This window comes from Phyllostomus discolor, chromosome 2 (assembly GCF_004126475.2).
Source record: "Phyllostomus discolor isolate MPI-MPIP mPhyDis1 chromosome 2, mPhyDis1.pri.v3, whole genome shotgun sequence".
Taxonomy (NCBI): domain Eukaryota; kingdom Metazoa; phylum Chordata; class Mammalia; order Chiroptera; family Phyllostomidae; genus Phyllostomus; species Phyllostomus discolor.
This window is the reverse complement of record NC_040904.2, coordinates 199,988,751-200,007,637: the sequence shown is the minus strand read 5'-3', so window position 1 is coordinate 200,007,637 and position 18,887 is coordinate 199,988,751. Positions and strand designations below refer to the sequence as shown.

Here is an 18,887-nt window from a genome sequence, read left to right as displayed (position 1 = left end):
AATGTTGATCACCAAGTTTTTCATCATTCCTTTCCGAAATAGTGCATGCAAACATTATACCCGTACATACTTTCTTTTTGCACAGATGTGAACATCACATTATATATGGTTCCTCCCTTTGTTTTAGCTTCACCATATCAGTTCCTACACATGGATCTCATTTTGGGGGGAATGACTGAATAGTAATAATGGCTACATTCATTAGTTAGGAAATAGGTATACTACACTAAGCACTTCGTAAAATTTATTTCACTTTATTTCAAATTTACTTCATTAATTTTATTACGTCCTTCACAACCAACGACAACCCTTTGAAATAGATACTATGAGTATTCTAATCCTGCAGATGAGGGTACTGAGACTTAGCCAAGGCAACTTTGCCAAAATGCAGAGCTAGGATGCTGAATCCACCCTCTTTACTGTGTTCTTCAAGTGCATTTCACCAGTCATTGCCATCAACATGGCCTGGGATATTTGTAAAACACAGACCTTCAGGTTCCGTCTCAGAGATTCCGACTTAGTAAATATTTGGGGGAGAGTCACAGATCTCAATTGTTAACCAGTGACTCAAGTAGTTTTACGCAGTGTAAAATGTGTGGACTTCTGCATTATACTATTATATGTCACCTCCTCGTATGAATGTTGGTTGTTTATTAAACATTTTCTTAATGGTAAATCTGAAAAATAATGTATAGTCCTTTGCTATGAAAATCAGTGCCCCAATACACATCCTTCCGTGCACATTTTTATTTGCATTTGTGAGTAGTGTAGGAAAGATTTCTAAAAGTAGAATTCCTGGGTAAAAGAGTATGTGCACTTAAAATCTGGATACAATTTTGGAAATTTTATCAAAAACAGAGACAGTCAGTCCTCTTTTCCTTGCTAGTCCCTGGTTAATTATTAGTTATTTTCCAAGGAGGAATGATTTTAGAACACTGAAAGAAGTTAGTCAAAAGTATATTTCAGCTAGTTCATTTTATTTATTTACCTTTTACCCTGTGCTAATCTGCTAGGCTGCCTCAATAAAGTACCAGCAACCGGGTGGTTTACACCACACAAATTCATTGTTTTGACGGTTCTGGAGGTTCGAAGTCCAAAACTGAGGTGCGTGCAGGGTTGCTTGTTTCTTCCTAAGGGCTGCGAGAAGGAATCTGTTCCGTGCCCTTGCCCTAACTTCCAGTGTCTGCCGGCAGTCTTCCGCGCTCCTTAGCTCGTGGCAGCGTGACTTCAGTCTTCACTGTATATGCATGTTGTCACACGTCTGTGGACATGCCTGTCTCCAGATTTCCCCTCTTTTTCGGGATACCAGTCATTGAATTAGAGGCTCGCCCTTATGACTTCATCTTAATTTCGCTAATTTCATCTGCAACCGTATTTCCAAGTGAGATCACATTTTGAGGTAGTGGGGATAGGGCTCTGACATATGGATTTTTGGGAGACACAACTCAACCCATAATATTCCCAAAGTGAAGTTTCTTAGGTAGTACTTACCCTAGTTTCTCACTGCTTTGCTGTGAGATTTCCGCTGTGGTTTTAAATGTTTAAGTGACACCTCCAAGTTTGAAGTGGCTGGTCAAGAGAGGTTTCACTAAGAGTCAAGCTCCAGGGACATTAGTTGGTAACATTTCCCAGAGTGGGAAATATCCTGACACCCATTCAGAACTCAGGTGACTGATATTGGTAAGATCCGACTACAACTTTTCTCATTCATGATGCTAAGAGGCAAGCTTCCCTGCACGTACCCTCCCTCCATTTCATTATTTAATAGAATATTTACAAGATCCTGGAATATCATCTAAGCAAAATAAGTCAGATGGAAAAAGTCAAGAACCATGTGATTTCACTCTTGTGTGGGATATAAAACTGAATGCAACAAATGTATGAACAAGACAAATAAGTAAATGAAAACTCATAGACACAGACAACGGTGTGGTGGTTACCAGAGCCGGGGGGAGAGGGGAGGAGGTGGTGAAAGGTACAGGGGGTCGAATATGTGGTAATGCAGGGAGACTTGACTTTGGGTGATAAACACACAATGCAATATACAAATGATGTATTATAGAATTGTACACTTGAGGCCTATATAATTTTATCAACCGATGACACCCCAATAAATGTAATAAAATATTTTTTTAAGATTTTATTTATTTATTTTTAGAGAGGGAAGGGAGGGAGAAAGAGAGGGAGAGAGAGAGAGAGGGAGGGAGAGAGAAACATCAATGTACAGTTGCTGGGGTCCATGGCCTGCAACCCAGGCATGTGCCCTGACTGGGAATAGAACCTGCGATGCCTGGTTCGCAGCCCAGGCTCGATACACTGAGCTATGCCAGCCAGGGCATAATAAAATATTTTTAAGTAGCAAGTGTACATAATTTTCTAGAAAGAGTGATAATCGTGCAATGCATATATAAATAGTGCCTTGCAGTACCATGTTCCCAGAATAATGGTGACAGTTTATTGATCCCATCTGTTCCCAGGTGATGGAAAAACATTTTTATCACAGTAAAGTCCTAAAATTTCTTGCTATCTAAAGATCTGCTTTCTAAAAGTCTCCTATAACCATCAACAAATTAGCCTAAAAGAAGTTCAGACCCGTTCACACTTCACCTAATGGTACTCATTTTACCAAATCGTTACTAACACTGTCTTTATCTAAAGCAACTTGATCGAGAATGCTATATCTCGTGTTACTTTAATTTGCATATATTTAATTATAAATGAGATCAAGCATCTGTTCACATGAGAAAATTCTAGCTCTTCATCATGAACTGCTCCTATCCTTTGCCCACCTTTTCCCTTAATGATTTCTTTCATTTCAGTTTTTAACTCTCTTTATACGATATACTCGCTTTTTGTCGTACATATCAAAGAATTTCCCCAAATCTGTCATTTGTCTCCATATTTGATATCTTAGTGGCTTTATAGAAATTTAATATTCGTATGTACTTCGATTCAGCAGCTTTTTTATCTGCACAGTTCTGGTTACGGGTCTGGCTATACCTCCTGGTCAAAGGTCATTCCTAATTTAAGATGATTATTAAAAGCATATTTCTTTATTATTTAAATATTGTTCTGGAATTTACTTTGAGGTAAGAAATGACATACTTACCCGGCTTTATCATTTCTTTCCAAATGACTGGTGGGTTACCTCACTGGCAGCTGTTACATAATTGATGGTCCCTCTACTTGTTGGAAATACAACCTTCGTAATACAATAGATTTACACAGGCATTGAGCTTTATTTTTTTACTTATTTTTTTAAAGATTTTTTATTTATTCACTTTTAGAGAGGGAAGGGAGGGGGGAGAGAGAGAGAGAGAGAGAGAAACATCAATGTTAGGTTGCTGGGGGTTATGGCCTGCAACCCAAGCATGTACCCTGGCTGGGAATTGAACCTGCGGCACTTTGGTTCACAGCCCGCGCTCAGTCCACTGAGCTATGCTAGCCAGGGCCCGAGCTTTATTTTTTAAATTTCTCTCTTTTATTCCATTGCCTTTCAATGATTTTACCATAGCCATTTATAATTCATTTAAATGTCTGATAAAGGCTGATCCATATCACCTCTGTTACTTTTCTCTTTTCAAATTGATAACCTGGCTATTGCATGCATATATTTCTCCAAATTCATTTCAGGATTACTTGTCAAGATCCAAGATGGAGTGTGAGGGAAACTCCCTGGCATTACTACTGCATTAAATTTCAGTCCAAGTGCAAGTGAAAGAATCACTATCTTTAAAATACTGAGTCATATCAGAACAAGGTGTATTTTTTCAATTGGACTTCAATTTTCATGTCCCTCGCCCAACCATTAATAGTCTCTCTTGCCTCCTTCTGTGCTGCCTTCTGCTGGTATTACTGTGTTAGTGTTCTATTGCTGCAGTAGCCAATCACCACAACCTTAGTGGCTTAAAAACACATGCCTTCATTATTTTATAGTTCTGGAAGTACAGAATGGGTCCTGCTAAACTAAATTCAGGGTGTTTGTAGGGCTGCATTCCTGTCTGGAGGCTCTCGGGAAGAATTTATTTGCCTGCTTTTCTAGCTTCCAGGACCTGCACTCCTTCCTCAGCTCATGCTGTTTTCTGTCCTCAAAGCCAGCCACAGCCAGTCAAATCACTGCCCCTCCTTTTCTCTGTCGCTCGTAAGTGGATGCTCCAGGGTGATCTTTCTGTCTCGAGATCCCTAACATAGTCACATCTGCAAAGTCCCTTTGACCACGTGGCATAACACATTCACGGGTTCCAGGGTCAGGCATGGACATCTTTGAGAGGCCATCGTTCTGCCTGCCACCGTGATCGACGCGTCTTCCCCGGGACTGTCCTGCCGCCCCTCAGTCTTCTTGCCCACTTAAAGATGCACCTGATAATTTTCTTATTTTTCTTAGTATTTCCTTATTTAAATGTCATTGTTAGTCTTTAGGGTATACTTTTCTTGGTAGCGAAGGGCATGTCAGCACAGTCAGACTGCTCCCCAAAACCTGCACCTATTTTGAGTCACCAGGAATTGTGAGCCATTGCTGACTTGGAAAGTGTCATAAACCCACACTCCCCTGTGTTAGTAGTATTCTTCTCATTGCCGGAAGAAGAATTCGAGAAGCAATGAAAGGATGCAGGTAGCTTCTTGCGTCTTATGCTATCGCATTACTTCTATTCCCACCTTCTTATTTAACTACCATTTTAAAACTCATCTAAGTCAAACCACCATCTCCTGGCCTCAGGAGATGCCTTGTGTTGATTACACTGGTGTTGAATTTGCCACCTGCTCTGGAGCCAATTTCATACTGCAAAGCACTAAGGTTTGGAAAGCTCAACTTGAGCTGAAGTCCTCCTTCTTGTTACCCTCTCTCCATCTGCACTATCTACACCCACTTAGAGACAGAGCACAACTCGCATCACCCTTTTACTTTTCAAATACTTGGGATACATGTTTCCCTGCTCCTTCCCTCCTTCAGTCTTTTCTCACATGGGTTGGATACTCAACACTTTCCTTACCCACGTCCAGAGAAAACGGTCCATTTGGCCTTTGTGCCTCCTCAGATGTAGGCCCCAGTACCTGTGAGCTGGGGGCCCAGGTGCATCACACTGCGGCGGTGGTTGAGCCGCTTCGGTTTCCCCGGGTGGTCAGTAATACAGCTGTGTTGGGAGGCAGTTTCACAGAGGTGCCCCGTCAAAGTGGTCTAAGTCACCTTACTGCTGATTAAGAAGAAAAACAAAACAAACCCCACATCATTGGTACTTTCGAGAAACAGCTGTGCCCATACCTGGGTCCCTGATTGTGGCTAAGGTCTTTCATAAGTCAGAAGGCCAAGTATCCTTCAGCCCCTTTGAAGAATTAAATCGTGCACTACCTTACACAGGATGGTCAAACCTGTGTTTTGTGAAATTGCTAAACCAGATCATTCCCAGCTCCAATCAGCACAGAGGAAAGGAGGCCTATCACGTTCCCTAGTCCAATTATCATACTTGCATTCAATCAGCCAATGTAACATTATGTCTTTCACTGGTGTATTACACTCTGATTCATTCTGTCAGCTGTAACTCTTAATTTTTTTTCAGGATATTGCTAATCTATATACCCCCATATGGAATTTTTATAACTCATTTCTGTTTTGAATAATAGGACGTCATGTTTAGTCACCAATAAACTTTGGCTTGTTAGATTTAGCCTAGCCCTGCAAATCTTAAACTTTTATAGGAACACAGTATAAACAACATGTGAGAACATATGTAATTGCTAATATTTATTTTGTTCTTGGGGAACATAATGTTCTTTTGATTTATTCAGTGCTTTCCGTGTGCATCTTTTTGAAGAAGTGCTATTTGATCCACACACTGCACAATCGACCACACCAGGTAGGGTGAAGCCAGCTCAGTTAAGGTTAAGTCTATGTATCAAAGATGGACATTCCAAGCCCTGGCTGGCGTAGCTCAGTGGATTGAGCACGGGCTGCAAACCAAAGCATCGCAGGCTTGATTCCCAGTCAGAGCACAAGCCTGGGTTGCAGGCCACAGCTCCCAACTGCACATTGATGTTCCTCTCTCTCTCTCTGTCTCCCTCCCTTCCCTCTCTAAAAATAAATTAATTTAAAAAATCCTTAAAAAAAAGATGGATATTCTCCCAGGAACTGGGAAGTTAGGCATTCAGGGCCTTGGGGACTTGAAGTTGCAAAAACAGAATTATTAGTCCCTTAGAAGAGAGCTGGCAAAGACCAAGGCAGAGAACGCAGTCTGAGGCACACTACTATTATAACTAATCAAGCCCAGAGACACATCTGAGATCCTGGAATGAGGCCTTAGAGTACAGATAGAGTCTGCACATCAAGGAGAAAGCAGTAACTGCTGTCCAAATTAGAGCCCGCTTTTGCTAGACTAGGTACAATGGAGACTTGAAGGGCAGTCTTAACTTGTTGGGCCACAGTTCTTTTAATCCCTCTCATCTATTCCCAGGATTTACCATCAAGAGTATGCTGGCACTTAACCTGATAATCAAAATCCAAGACTTCCACTGTAAGGAAGAGAGCTAAATTTAACAACAATCCAGGGAGTTATAAACTAATTTCAGAACAGGATTTAGCTCTGTTTGGGGGGAGGGGGGGAGGGGGCTGGAATGGGGAACATGGGTGGGAGGGGGCTGATTTCGATGGTAATGTTCTGTCTCTTAAACTGAGTAGTGGACACATGCAATCCAAATAATAAAATAGGTCCATTTTATTATTCGAATGATCTCACGTATCCATCCTCTTCTGAGAGATACTTGTCAGGTGTTTGGTTGAATGCCCTCCTTTTTGACAATATGATTACAAAAGCATGGTTCCTCTATTTTCGTTTTGCCATCTCATTCCTTAGGGCTCTCACTTTCTGTGAAGAAACCGTGCACTACAGACTTTTATTCCAATGAGAAAGGATGGCCCTCCTATTGAAAGCAGAAGAGGGTGCACTTCATTGTTGCTTAAAACCTGTTATTCTCCATTGTACACACATCTCCGCACACACTCACGTGTCCACACACGCTCACAGAGGGAAGCTGTGAGAGGGCATTGCCACCCAGATGTTGAAAGTGGTTATCTGAGCATGCTGGGTATAATGTGACTTTTTTTTCTCTTTCTGTATAGTTTCTAATATTTCCCTAATAAGTGTATATCCTTTCTCTTCAAAGGGAATGCAAACCAATTCATTCTGTGTGGTTCGATTTCAGGGTCTTTTTCAAGGCCTTTAAAAAGGTACTCATAATTCTTTATAACCACAGTGGAATTCCAACTTAACCAAATTCGTGAACAGTGAGTTGCTCTAATTTCATTTTTAGAATGAACTAGGATTTAAACTAGAAACTCTCTCTTTCATAGATTTTATCACTTTATTGTAGTCTCAGTTTTTTACTTTTAATATATAATAACAGTAAGCAATAAACAATAACAGTAACCCAATGGAAGAGCCAAGAAACGTTCATGTTAGAGAGGCATACTATTTCCCTCACTGGCAGTTAGATTTGTTGAAGGGTATGATATAGGGACTTCAGTTGATCAGTGAGTGTTTACTGAGCCCCCACTTTGTGGGGGCCCCTGTGTCAGATTCTGGGGGCTGACTGCTGAACGAGACAAACTCCAGCCCACATGGAGCTTACAGTCTTCTGGTATGTGCACTGTACACTGTGTTTCATACGTGACTTTATCAATATGTAGTTCTGCTGAAAATTTCTAGTAATGAGAAGTTCCTTTTGTTGCTTTCTAATGCTATTTTTAGCTAATTATTACATTAGTGAACTTTTATTTTAAGAGAGCACTATTATTAATTCATAGAAAATCGTATTTTTGTATTGACCCAAATTTGCCCTCCTTGACTTGGAACCATCGGTGCCTTTGAGAACTTGAGAATAAATCTCCAACGGCAGCCTCTCTTCTCCCCCACTCTGAGGGGTAGTTCTAGAGGGGAGCCTTTCACATTAGCTGAGAACACCATTAGCCTGCCTGCTGCCAGGCGTCTCTGGGCTGGAACACTGCAGCCCCTTTCCTCGTGTCTTCTGTGACATGGTTTTTCAATCCTACATCATCCTGATGGCTTTCCTCGGGATGCTTTCTCTTCTGTCACCCTTTGTTGTTAAAAATAAATTACTCCCAATTTCCTGCTTTCAATAGAGTAGAGTGAACATAATTGACTCTTGGATGTGTGAGGGGTCTGGTATGATCTGAAAGCAATCGTCTTGACCTTGAATACTTACTTTCTGCACTGTAAATATCATTCTAGAAAAAAAATGGAAGCTTGTACTAAATCTTCAGTAACCTTTGAATAGATCTTGGAAGATTTTTTGAAAATGAGTTTATTTTTTTTCTTATTTGTCTTTTCCCTTTGATAGTGAATTATAATTTAAATTCATCAATCAGCTAATCAGTTTTTCTTCTCTAGTAAACCAAACTTTCTGAGGGTAAGCATTATTTCTCGTTAGCTTTAAAAATCTTCAGCACTTAGCCTAGTCCTGGATAGACATGATGATGCCGAACAAATGTCTATTGCTCAATTAATGCCTCTTCAAGAAGTTAAGATATCTCAAAATAAAATAAATTCTATTTTTTAAGTATGTTGAAGAATCAGTAGTCTAGAATTGGAGCTTGACTTTTATCCTAACTTGAAAAGTTAACCTGAGCGTATTAGTTAATGGTATTCACAAAGAAAAATACTAGTGTGTTATGTGGGAATGCTTTTTACCTCTAAATGACAGAAAACCCAAATTGCAATGGCTCCAACAAAAGAACTTTATCATTTAATTAAGAAGCCTGGAGAAAATGGCCCTGGAGCTATGTGAGTAGCTCAAAGGTATCATCAGTGTCCCAAGCTCTTTTTATCCTTCTTTTGCCTGCCTGGGCCTATTAATCCGTTTGACTTTAGGCTATTGCCTTATGGTTCCATCAGGCCTGTCCTATCTGCAGACATCAAAACTGCCTCAGAGAGGGACCTGGAGGCCAGGGCTCTCAAACAGCGTCCTTGCCTTCTCTGGGGGAAAATTAGTTTTTCAGAAGCCTTCCAGCAGACTTCCCCTTGTATCTTACTGACCAAAATTAAGTCTCGTGTGGCTATCTCAAGAAAGCAGGCAAAGCAGAAGACTCTTGGAAACGACTGTTGATTAAACACTTGTTTATGCTGTGACTAGAAAATAGACGTATTATAAAAATAGATCATGGCAAGAGATAATGAACTTTACTAATCCAGTGATAAATTCAAGAGAACCAAATTGTAAACACCCTTCTAGAAAGATCACCGATAAAACTGAGGTAACATGATGCATGGCTTATTCAAACAGATGAATCACAACCTGTCAATCACTTTTGGGAGAACTGATGAACCTGATTATCTGTGCTAGTTGTTATAAATGAAACGGGCTGTGTCTTTACCACAAAGCTATTTTTATTTTCTCTCTTTCCTTTAAGGAATCCTATCCAAAGAAGAGGAATTACACTATGGAAATTTTACCATCTGCTTCTCTGGATACATTTCCTTCAGAAAACGAGAACTTCCTGTGTGATCTCGCGGACACAGCAGTTACAAAGAAACCTTGCTCCTTAGAAATCGCAAGAGCCCCTTCCCCAAGAACTGGTAATGTTTCTTAAAATTTGATTTACATACTTGTATATGTGAAGGCATATCATTAATATTTTGATTTGCCACAATATTTTCAGAATGAAAATCCCCCAATATAGTCACAATAATCTTTTTTCCCACCCATTTTGAAGTAAGTCCAGGTAAGTCAGATACAAAGCTTTGGGTCCTTCAGAATGTCATAGCAGATTGGGTAGCAAGAGTCTTCAAAATACTTTTCTGTATCCTATCTGTTTTCATGTTATCAAAGTGTGCTCAGCTACTTTTGTGTATTTTATATCTTTGATGCTGGTTGATCCTTATTTATTTGTTGTGTAAACCAGTGAACAAAGCAAGCAAAAATTATGTCCATTTACTGATAAAGAAATTGGAGCTAAGTGTCTTATTTAAGGTCCATACTGGGGGGGGGGGGGGCTTTTTTCAAACGTGAGTGACTGACTACCATCATATTTGCTTACGTTACTTCACCAAGGTGTCCAGGAAAGGTTGCAAGGTAGTTACATGAAAGCTAATGAGGGAGGAAAGTTACAAGTGAATGGTCAACATGTTCATTGCTGCAAAGGAGTTGTAACAGAAGTTCTGAGGAGAGGTTTTTTGCCAATCTAATTGCTGCTTACTTTTGAAAAGTAAGGTTTAGCGATGATAGCATAACACCAGCTTTATGGAGGTTAACAGGAAATAAGGAAATGGGACTGGAGAATACAGATTACCTTTCAAGAAGATTAGAAGAAGAGACATGATAATAACCTGAGAAGTAACAGGTATAAGAGAGAAATGGCTGGTTTATTTTAGGATAAGTAAGCCTTGTTCAAGTTTACAAGTTTGGAGGAATTTGCTGATTGGAGAGCAAGAGACTAAAGATAAAGAGTAAAAGAGAACAGAATGAGGAAAATTTAAGACTGAGCTAATCTAAGGAACCACAGGCATTGCTTCTGCTTCAGAGAAGAGATCATACAGCCTGGTCATGACTATACAGAATTCTGATGTATGTGTTTCCACATGGATTGAATTTCTGCATTAGGAGAAAAGGTCACTGGCTGAAAAGAAGAGCTATATCTTGAGAAGGGTTAAAGTAAAAGTCAGAAATGCCACTTTAGAGAAAAAGCTAGGGAATTTTACAGAAGTGAACAAATAGGTTTTTGAGCAACATTGAGGCTAGGGTATTATACGAATAATAAGCCTGTAAGGAAGATTTATATGAATCTTCAGGAAGATTCATATCATAAGGAAGATTTTATATGAATAATAAGGAAGATTTTTAAGACGAGGCAAGAGCATAATGCAAGTAGTTGAAATTTGTTGAGCATTTACCATGTGTCAGATACTCTTCCGAGTGCTCTACAGACATTATTCCATAGAATCCTTACCATGCTGTATGGTACTAACATCATTATTCCCACTTTACAGATGGAGACACTGAGGCCCTGAAATATTAGGTAACTTCCCAGATGTACATATTAATAAGGAGTAGATCTGAGACTCAAACTTGGTTGGTTCAACTGTGCTCCTAAGTACTCTGTTATAGTGCTGAATTATTTTAGGGGATGAAGTAGAGGAGAAATTGTGAACCAAGTACTGAGACTCTCGAGAAATGTAGAAGTGTGACTGGAAGTCCACTTTTGATAGTAATAAAATCAGAAGAAGAATGTTATGATAGGACATCATAATCTTCAGAAGGCAGCAGATTTCGGATGGAGGCAGAAGGAGAGTGAACGATCCAGAAGCCGCCACTGAGAGTGGAGACAGCGCTGATCCCAAACTGGGGGAGTGGATGGGAATGGAAAATCCTCCATGAGAGAGGGAACGGGGAGATGGGGGAAGATAGGAAGAGAGTTCCATCAATGTAAGAAAATAGAAAGCATATACGAATGAAAATGTAAAAGAGCTTTAATTAGGGCCCAGGGGGTAGGGATGTGCCAGGGGAGATGGATACAGGAATTAAAAGGTCAAATATATTCATCAAACAATAAGAAACTAATTGAGTTCATGTGCCAGTCACTGTGCTGTGTGCTGAGGACACAGAGACTAAAAACAACAAAGACAACAAAAAAACATGGACAGGGTGATGGCTGATTTGGCTCAGAGCCACTCTCTCGCTTAAAGTAAATAAACATGGTGGATGAAAATACAGAAAAGAGAAACTTTGTAAAAGCAGCAAAAAGATGACAGGAAAATTATATAAACTGAATAACATTTAAATTAGGAACTTTTTAAAATCAGTGGGTAAGTCAGAAGTAGTCAAGCCCAAACATTGGTGAGGATGGGAAACCAGTAGAGCATCAAAGCCGCTTTTGTCCGGAGGGCATTGTTTGAACCTGCTGTTGAACTTTGCTGCCTCTGTGGGTTTGTTTACAGAATATATTTCTTTGCGCCTGCCCAGCATTAAGGTTCAAAAAGTCCACAGAACTGGGACTACAAGGACTCTACCTCAGAGTGATCAGAAATAGTTCTGCCCCATCACCAGCAACCCAATGAGACTGCAAGGGAGGATAATTTGTGGTGAGCAGAACAGTGGGGAAAACTTCTGAGAAGTTATTACCACAAACTAGTCCTCACATAGATTTGCACCCAAAATTTATATCACCTTAGATCAGGGGTGTCAAACTCATTTTCACCAGGGGCCACAGCAGCCTCACAGTTGCCTTCAAAGGGCCGAGTGTGATTTGAGGACTGTATAAATGTAACTGCTCCTTAACTAGGGGCAAGGAGCTTGGCACTGACGCCAGGTAGAAACGAGGTGGAGAGCCAAAGCCCTCGGGCCTTGTGTTTGCCACCTGTGCCTTAGATGGTCCAAAAAACATCAGTCTGTGAATTTAGTTTAAAGCAGTATACTCTCAGACATTGAGCAGAAGCAAATGGAGAATAACTCTCTTTCTAGGTCCAGATAACTCCTATAAATGATTTTCCAATTAAAACGAGCCATTTACAACCATCAAGCGCACAAGGAAAGGAACCCCCAGCAAGAATCAACAGAAACAAGAAAGAACAGATCCACACCTGAGAAGACTTCAAATTTGGAATTATCAGATGCACACTATAAAATGACCATGCTATTATAAATAAAAAAATAATCTTGAAGGTGTTTTGAGGAATAGAAACTATATAAAATTACCTAGCGTATAGGTGATGGGGAAAAAACCCCTAATACCTCACACATGCACACACAAAGAAAAACAACCCCAAATTTGAATGGAACAGCAGATGAGATTCAGTTGAAGAGACATTTAGTGAGCTGGAAATTAGATCAGAAGAAATCTTTCAGAACATTGCCCAGAGAGACAAAGAGATAGAAACCAGGAAAGAGAAGCTAAGAGCCTTGGAGGATACACGAAGAGATTCTAACTTGGCTAATCAAAGTTCCAGAGCAGAGGAGAGACAGAATGGGGCAAATGTTATGTATATGGCTGATTTCCCAGAAATCACAGCCTGCCTTGTGTTCGTATGGAGGCCGTCAAATGAACAGTTCATTTCAGCAGAGTGTAGTAAGTGCTAAGATGATGTTACACAGAGTGCTTTGGAAGCAGAAAAGAAGAGGATTTTCCCCAACGTAGGAGCTTGAGGAACACTTTATAAAGGAGATGTCTATATCAGCTATCTCTTGCTATTGAACAAGCTGCCCCTAATCATGTTGAGTTAGAGGAGCACCAGTCATATGTTTTGCTCACAATCTGCAAGTTTGGCGGAGTTTATTCGACAGGGCAGCTTGTAGGTGCCACACTGTATGAGCTGGGGGTGCTCAACGAGGGAGTAGAGGACTTACTTTCAAGATGGCCCACTCCATGGCTGACAGTGATGGCTGAGGGTCTGAGTTGGGGACCATTCACTCTCCATGGGCTATTTGAGTTTCTTCATGACATGCTGGCTGGGTTCCGAGAGTGAAAATCTCCAAAAGAGCCAGGTAAAAGCTGTTTCATTTCTACTATATAGCCTTAGAAGTCAGATTGTCACTTCTGCTAGTCTTACTGGCCCACTCAGATTCACGGGGAAGGAACATGGCCCCTAGCTCTTTAAGAAGAGAGTATCAGTTACTTTGTAATAAGAGAATATAGAACGGGAGATACGTTGCTGTCATTTTTGGAAAGTACGGTATGCCTCAGTCTGCCCTCTGCACACAGTGATTTATGTCCTCTCACATGCAAATGCACCCATTTCTTCTCTCAGGGTCCCCAAACATCAGCCCATTCCAGCATGAGCTCCAAGTCGAAGTTCAGGCGTGCATGAGTCTCTGGTGCAGCTCTCACAGTCCAGGCCCTTGGCTGCCTTTGCTCTCGGCAGTGATGACCTGTGAACTAAAGAGATGATCTGTCCTCTCCTGTCCTACACACCCAGCATATAAGAGTGGAACAAGCATAAGAAAGCCACTGCTGTCATTCCTCTTCAAACGCAGGGAAACCAGGGCACACAGCAGTCACAGCCTGTGGCAATTATGCACCTAAATCAGGCACAGCTCCTTGAGTAATGGTCAGCCCTATGACATAGGAATTGTTCTCTGGGGCCCTCACTCCCAGCTTCTGAGTCATACTTCCTTTTCCATAAAAAGTAACCCATATTTACAGCCGAGTATCTTTCTCACCTGCTTTCTGCCTATAAAATCTGAGAGATGAAAAGATCTCGTTTCATTGCATCCTATCTCTGTTCCTTCCAGGTCAAGCTGATATAATTTCTTTGAAAACTTTGTAGACTTTTTGTGTTCCAATTTTTATAACACTCCATTAGACAAAAGCCTGTATTTGGGATAAGCTCTTCTGGGTATTGGATGACTTCTGTGACACACCGGCCCCTGACATCCTTAGAAATCCTGTTGTTGAACAGGGAGGATCTATGAGTTATGTCCTCAAGAATCTTTATAGGGTCTTCTTGTTTGGCTTAAAGTTTCTATGTGGCTCCACCTGAGAGCTTGCCTAGGTGTTAATGGATGATCTTGTAGTGCTGCCCAGATTTGACCCTTGGCCTTCCTAATTAAAACAAAACAAAACAAAACAAAACAAAACAAAACCTAATTTTAGAATTTTTTTTTTGCCATTTGGAGCAGCTGGAAATAAGAAACCAGTTCTGCTTTTATGCCCAGAAATTTCTGGCTCCTTCTAATTCAACAGGCCATTCTTCAGTTCTCGCTGCATTTTATCATAGGCAGCCAAATGAAAGCTAAGTTACACTTTACATATTCTGCCTGGAATCTCCTTAGCTAGATCACAGAGTTCATGTGGTTCATTTTCCATTTGCCACGTTAGGGCAGATGTCAATGTTGCCAAACTTTCCCCTACTACATGACAAAGGAATCCTTGCTTTGAGCTGCCAGTTTCATTTGCTGCCCTTTAAGCCTTTACCAACGGCTTTCTCATGCTCTTTGGGCTTCCACGAATTCTCTCCTGCAGGCCATTTAGCTTTTCACAGCCTCTCACTTTGAGGCCCTTCCAGCCTCTGCCTGCCCCCCAGTGACTACGTTAATGCCGCTGTTTAGATGTTTGTTAGGGCAGCACCCCATTTCTAAGCACCCAGATCTGTTCTGGTTACTGATCGCAGCATTTAGTGAGTTAAAACGACCGTCAGTTATTTTGCTCATCAATCTGAAATTTAGAGAAGGCTCAGCGGGGGTGACTTCTTTCTGCCCTAAATGATAGCAACTGGGGCAAGTTCTCCAGGGGCTGGAGGATCCATTCTCCAGGCCAGTCCTTATTCACATGGCTCACGACGTGGCCTACTTGGGCTTCCTTGTGCTGTGTGGTGGGACTTAAGAGTGAGCACCCTTAGAGGTTGAGGCAGAGCTCTGCTTTTTTGTATGACTTTGCCTCAGAAGTCAACATCACTTCTAGTGTAGCCAATAAGCGCCTTTTCCTAAGTGGGAGGAATTTAATCTGCCTCCAAAAGTGCTGCCAAAAGTTGCATTATAAGAACATATTCTAGCCCTGGCTGGCATAGCTCAGTGGATTGAGCGCGGGCTGGGAACCAAAGTGTCCCAGGTTTGATTCCCAGCCAGGGTACATGCCTGGGTTGCAGGCCATAATCCCCAGCAACCTCACATTGTTGTTTCTCTCTCTCTCTCTCTATCTTCCTCCCTTCCCTCTCTAAAAATAAATAAATAAAATCTTTAAAAACAAAACAAAAAAAGAACATATTCTTGCAGCAACATTTGGAAAATACAAAATCCCAACAATGGCTGCGTTGTTCGTTGTTGTGGAACAAGAATTAATTTGCCTGAATATATGATTTTCCCCAGTTGTGCTCAGTCATCTGGATTCAGTGTAGAAGAAGCCAGTTGGCTCAACCGATCCAGGCTTAGTTCATAATTACTGGTCGTCTTTGCACTTTGGGCTGTCATTGTGAATTCTAGGGATGAGGGAACCCAGTATTAAAATGAAAGAAAATGTTTTTTAATGTTAGGAATAGAGATGAATACAAGTCACAGCAGTTCCTGGTCCAATTGTATGTGGAACCTTTCTGGAATTTCATAGAATTTGCCTCCTTGAGCACCACAGCAGGGAGAAGAGAGCATCAATACGACTGTCTTCTGGCTGGATGGGAAACAGTTTGGGTCTTTTCCTCTGTTGGTTCCATTAATCTATAGCTTAGGTTTTGCATGGATCCAATTATTGATCCTTCCAAGTCTCTCACTCTGCTGTGCCCAGTCCCTCAATTTTCCTTGTGCCCTCAAGACCAACAAAGTAAGCTGATGAACTCGGGGAACTTACTGACCTCAGAATTAACTGATGACTAAAGTCCTCTATTGACTAAAAGTAGGACTTTTGGTTATGGAGACATCTCTTGATGCACCTGAGTCTTTTAAAAGCACTCAAATTGAACTGGGTGGGTAACTATCCTCCAGTTCCTCATTCACTCAGTTACATTTATTGAGTACCTTTTGTGTTCTAGACATTGTGCTACCTGTTGTAGAAGAAACAGAGTGAAAAGTTCAGTCTTGATATTTAGAGCTTAGAATGTGTTAAAGTTAAGGGTCATAAGTGCAATGAGAGAGGTGAACCTAAGGTGCTCTGGGAGGGTAGGAGAGGGTGAATGAGTGGAAGCTTATTGGAGGAGGTACTATCTGATCTGAGCCTCAAAGGAGGAGTTGAGGGGATGAACAGGATTGTGTGGCTCTCCAGGCTGTGGAACGGTGTGTCCCATGGAAGAACATAATGTGTTTAGGGACTACACCCAGCTTAGCATGGTTAGAGCTTAGAATGCTTTTAGAGAAAATACATAGCACAACAAGAAATGGCATGCAGGAGTCTGGATCTTACCCGACAGCAGGAGTGTACCGCTGATAGACTCTAAGAGGGGACGAGACACGATAGGTTTTTGTTTTGGAATGATCTGTCTGGAAGCAATGTGGAGAAGAGACTGAACAGAGAAGAGGCGGGAGGGCAGGAAGATTAATGAGCAGATCAGTGTGCAGTCTCAGCAAGAAATGATGGTGGTCAGGACAAATGCGATGCTGGCCAGAGAGGGAAGGGGGAACAAAGCTGAGAGTGACGCTCGTCCCTTTCCTCCTTAAGGATTCTGACATTTGGGAATAAGTAGTCAAGGGAACTAAAAAAGCCATATTTTAAGTAACGTGGTTTATCGTTTTCACTTAGCTGTGTTGGATGGCACAACTTAGATTTACAGATAAAATGGAGATTTGTACATTCATAGGAATTGCATCCCAAAGCTTTTTGGAGGTGGCAGGGGAGAGAGAAAGACAGAGAGAGAGAGAGAGAGAGAGAGAGAGAGAGAGAGAGAGAGGGAGGGAGGGAGGGAGGGGGAGGGAGAGAGAGAGAGAAAAGGGGAGAGAAGGGGAGAGAAAAGAAGAGACAGGATGTGGATGTGGTGAAGGGATGATCAGATCATCAGAGGGACTGTGATGGTTGAATTGTGACCTCCCGTTTTATTTTTGGACTCCTAACTCCTAGTACCTCAGAATGTGACCTCAAGGGGAAAATTTGGAGATAGGTCTTTATTGAGATAATCAAGTTAAAACCAAGTCATCGGGTGAGACCTAATCCAGCATGACTGGCGTCCTTATAAAAAGGGGGAAATGTGTACACGAGGGATATTCAGCGAGGAAAGATGATGTGGAGAGGAGACACAGGGAGAAGACGGCCATCTACAAGCCAAGGAGAGAGCCTAGAACAGAGTCTTCTCTCCCAGCCCTCAAGAAGAACAAACCCTGCCAAAAAAACCCCTTGATTTTAGATGTCTGGCCTCCAGATACTATTCTGTGAGATACTAAATGTCTGTTGTTTAAGATACCCAGTTAGTAGTACTTTGTGACAGCAACTGTAGGGAATGGATATGGGGGCCCAAAACCACGCACACAAACTCAGCCCTGCAGAGAAGGGAGGGGCGAGAGAGGATGCCGGCCCAGGAGGACAGGCTGCCTGTCCTGCTTGCCTCAGAGGCTAAGCAGCTCGAGGGTCTCCGTTGTGAGGCAGTATCATTCACAGATGAAGACTATGTAGTTTCTCAGGAAAATCACAGTTCAATATGCATGTCAGTTACCTTTCTGTGGGCTCTCCTATTTATTAACTAGATGAGCTAGGACAAAACTTATTTCATCCTGACCACAAAAAGACACAAAACAAAATAATTCTGCATAACCACTGGTTTGATTTAAATATGAAGGAACTTATTAGCAAATCTATACTCAACAAAATTTTGCAATTCAACTAGAACATGAGGGATACTCTTCCCGAGGAGTAACTTAACTAATACCTCAGTGACTACAGATTTCACACAGAGTAAAAATGAAATTGCTCACGTACTAGGCTCATTAAATAAAGATCAACAGAAGTATATATAGCACTTCCTTGGTAATTTGCTAAGAGTCATTTTTATGCAGTCAATGTTGAATCATATTTTTCCCTTATTGTATCAGGAAAAAGAACTGTATATAATCATAAAGGTGACTCAGTTGCATATAAGAATGAATAATTAAATGAGTGAATGAATGAATGGATATTATCTTTAAAATAAAATGGCTATAGTGGCAGGAAAAGCCCTTATGAAATAGTCATGCCATCAAAAATAATGTTTTCTTATCTGTCTTTCCTTTAATTTAACCTTCACAGGGGAATTTTTCCATTTCATGGTAACCAGGCAACCTGTTATTTTGAGTCACTTAGTACAGGCTTTGCACACTATGGATGCTCAATAAATCCATTTTGATTAATGAGCAATTTATAATAGCACTAGTGAAGACTGCATCCAGTCTTGTTGGAAGAGAAGAAATGATCTCTGATCAAAGGGACTCAATCATAGTTCTGTGCCAGGATAGTGTGGGTCTGGTCAACTCCGTTCAATGGGCCAATGTGCTCATGGGCT

At 41.1% G+C, this 18,887-nt stretch overlaps 1 protein-coding gene across 11 annotated transcripts in view; it reads left to right on the top strand.

Annotated features, from left to right (window-relative positions):
- The window catches only part of ANKS1B (ankyrin repeat and sterile alpha motif domain containing 1B), an 833,247-nt gene that overhangs the window by 251,869 nt on the left and 562,491 nt on the right, over positions 1-18,887 (top strand). For all 11 annotated transcript variants that reach the window (XM_028531910.2, XM_036019451.1, XM_028531904.2 and 8 more), the window contains one exon: positions 9,419-9,584. In XM_028531910.2, the coding sequence (XP_028387711.2) occupies positions 9,419-9,584 (166 nt within the window). The remainder of the gene's footprint in view (positions 1-9,418; positions 9,585-18,887) is intronic.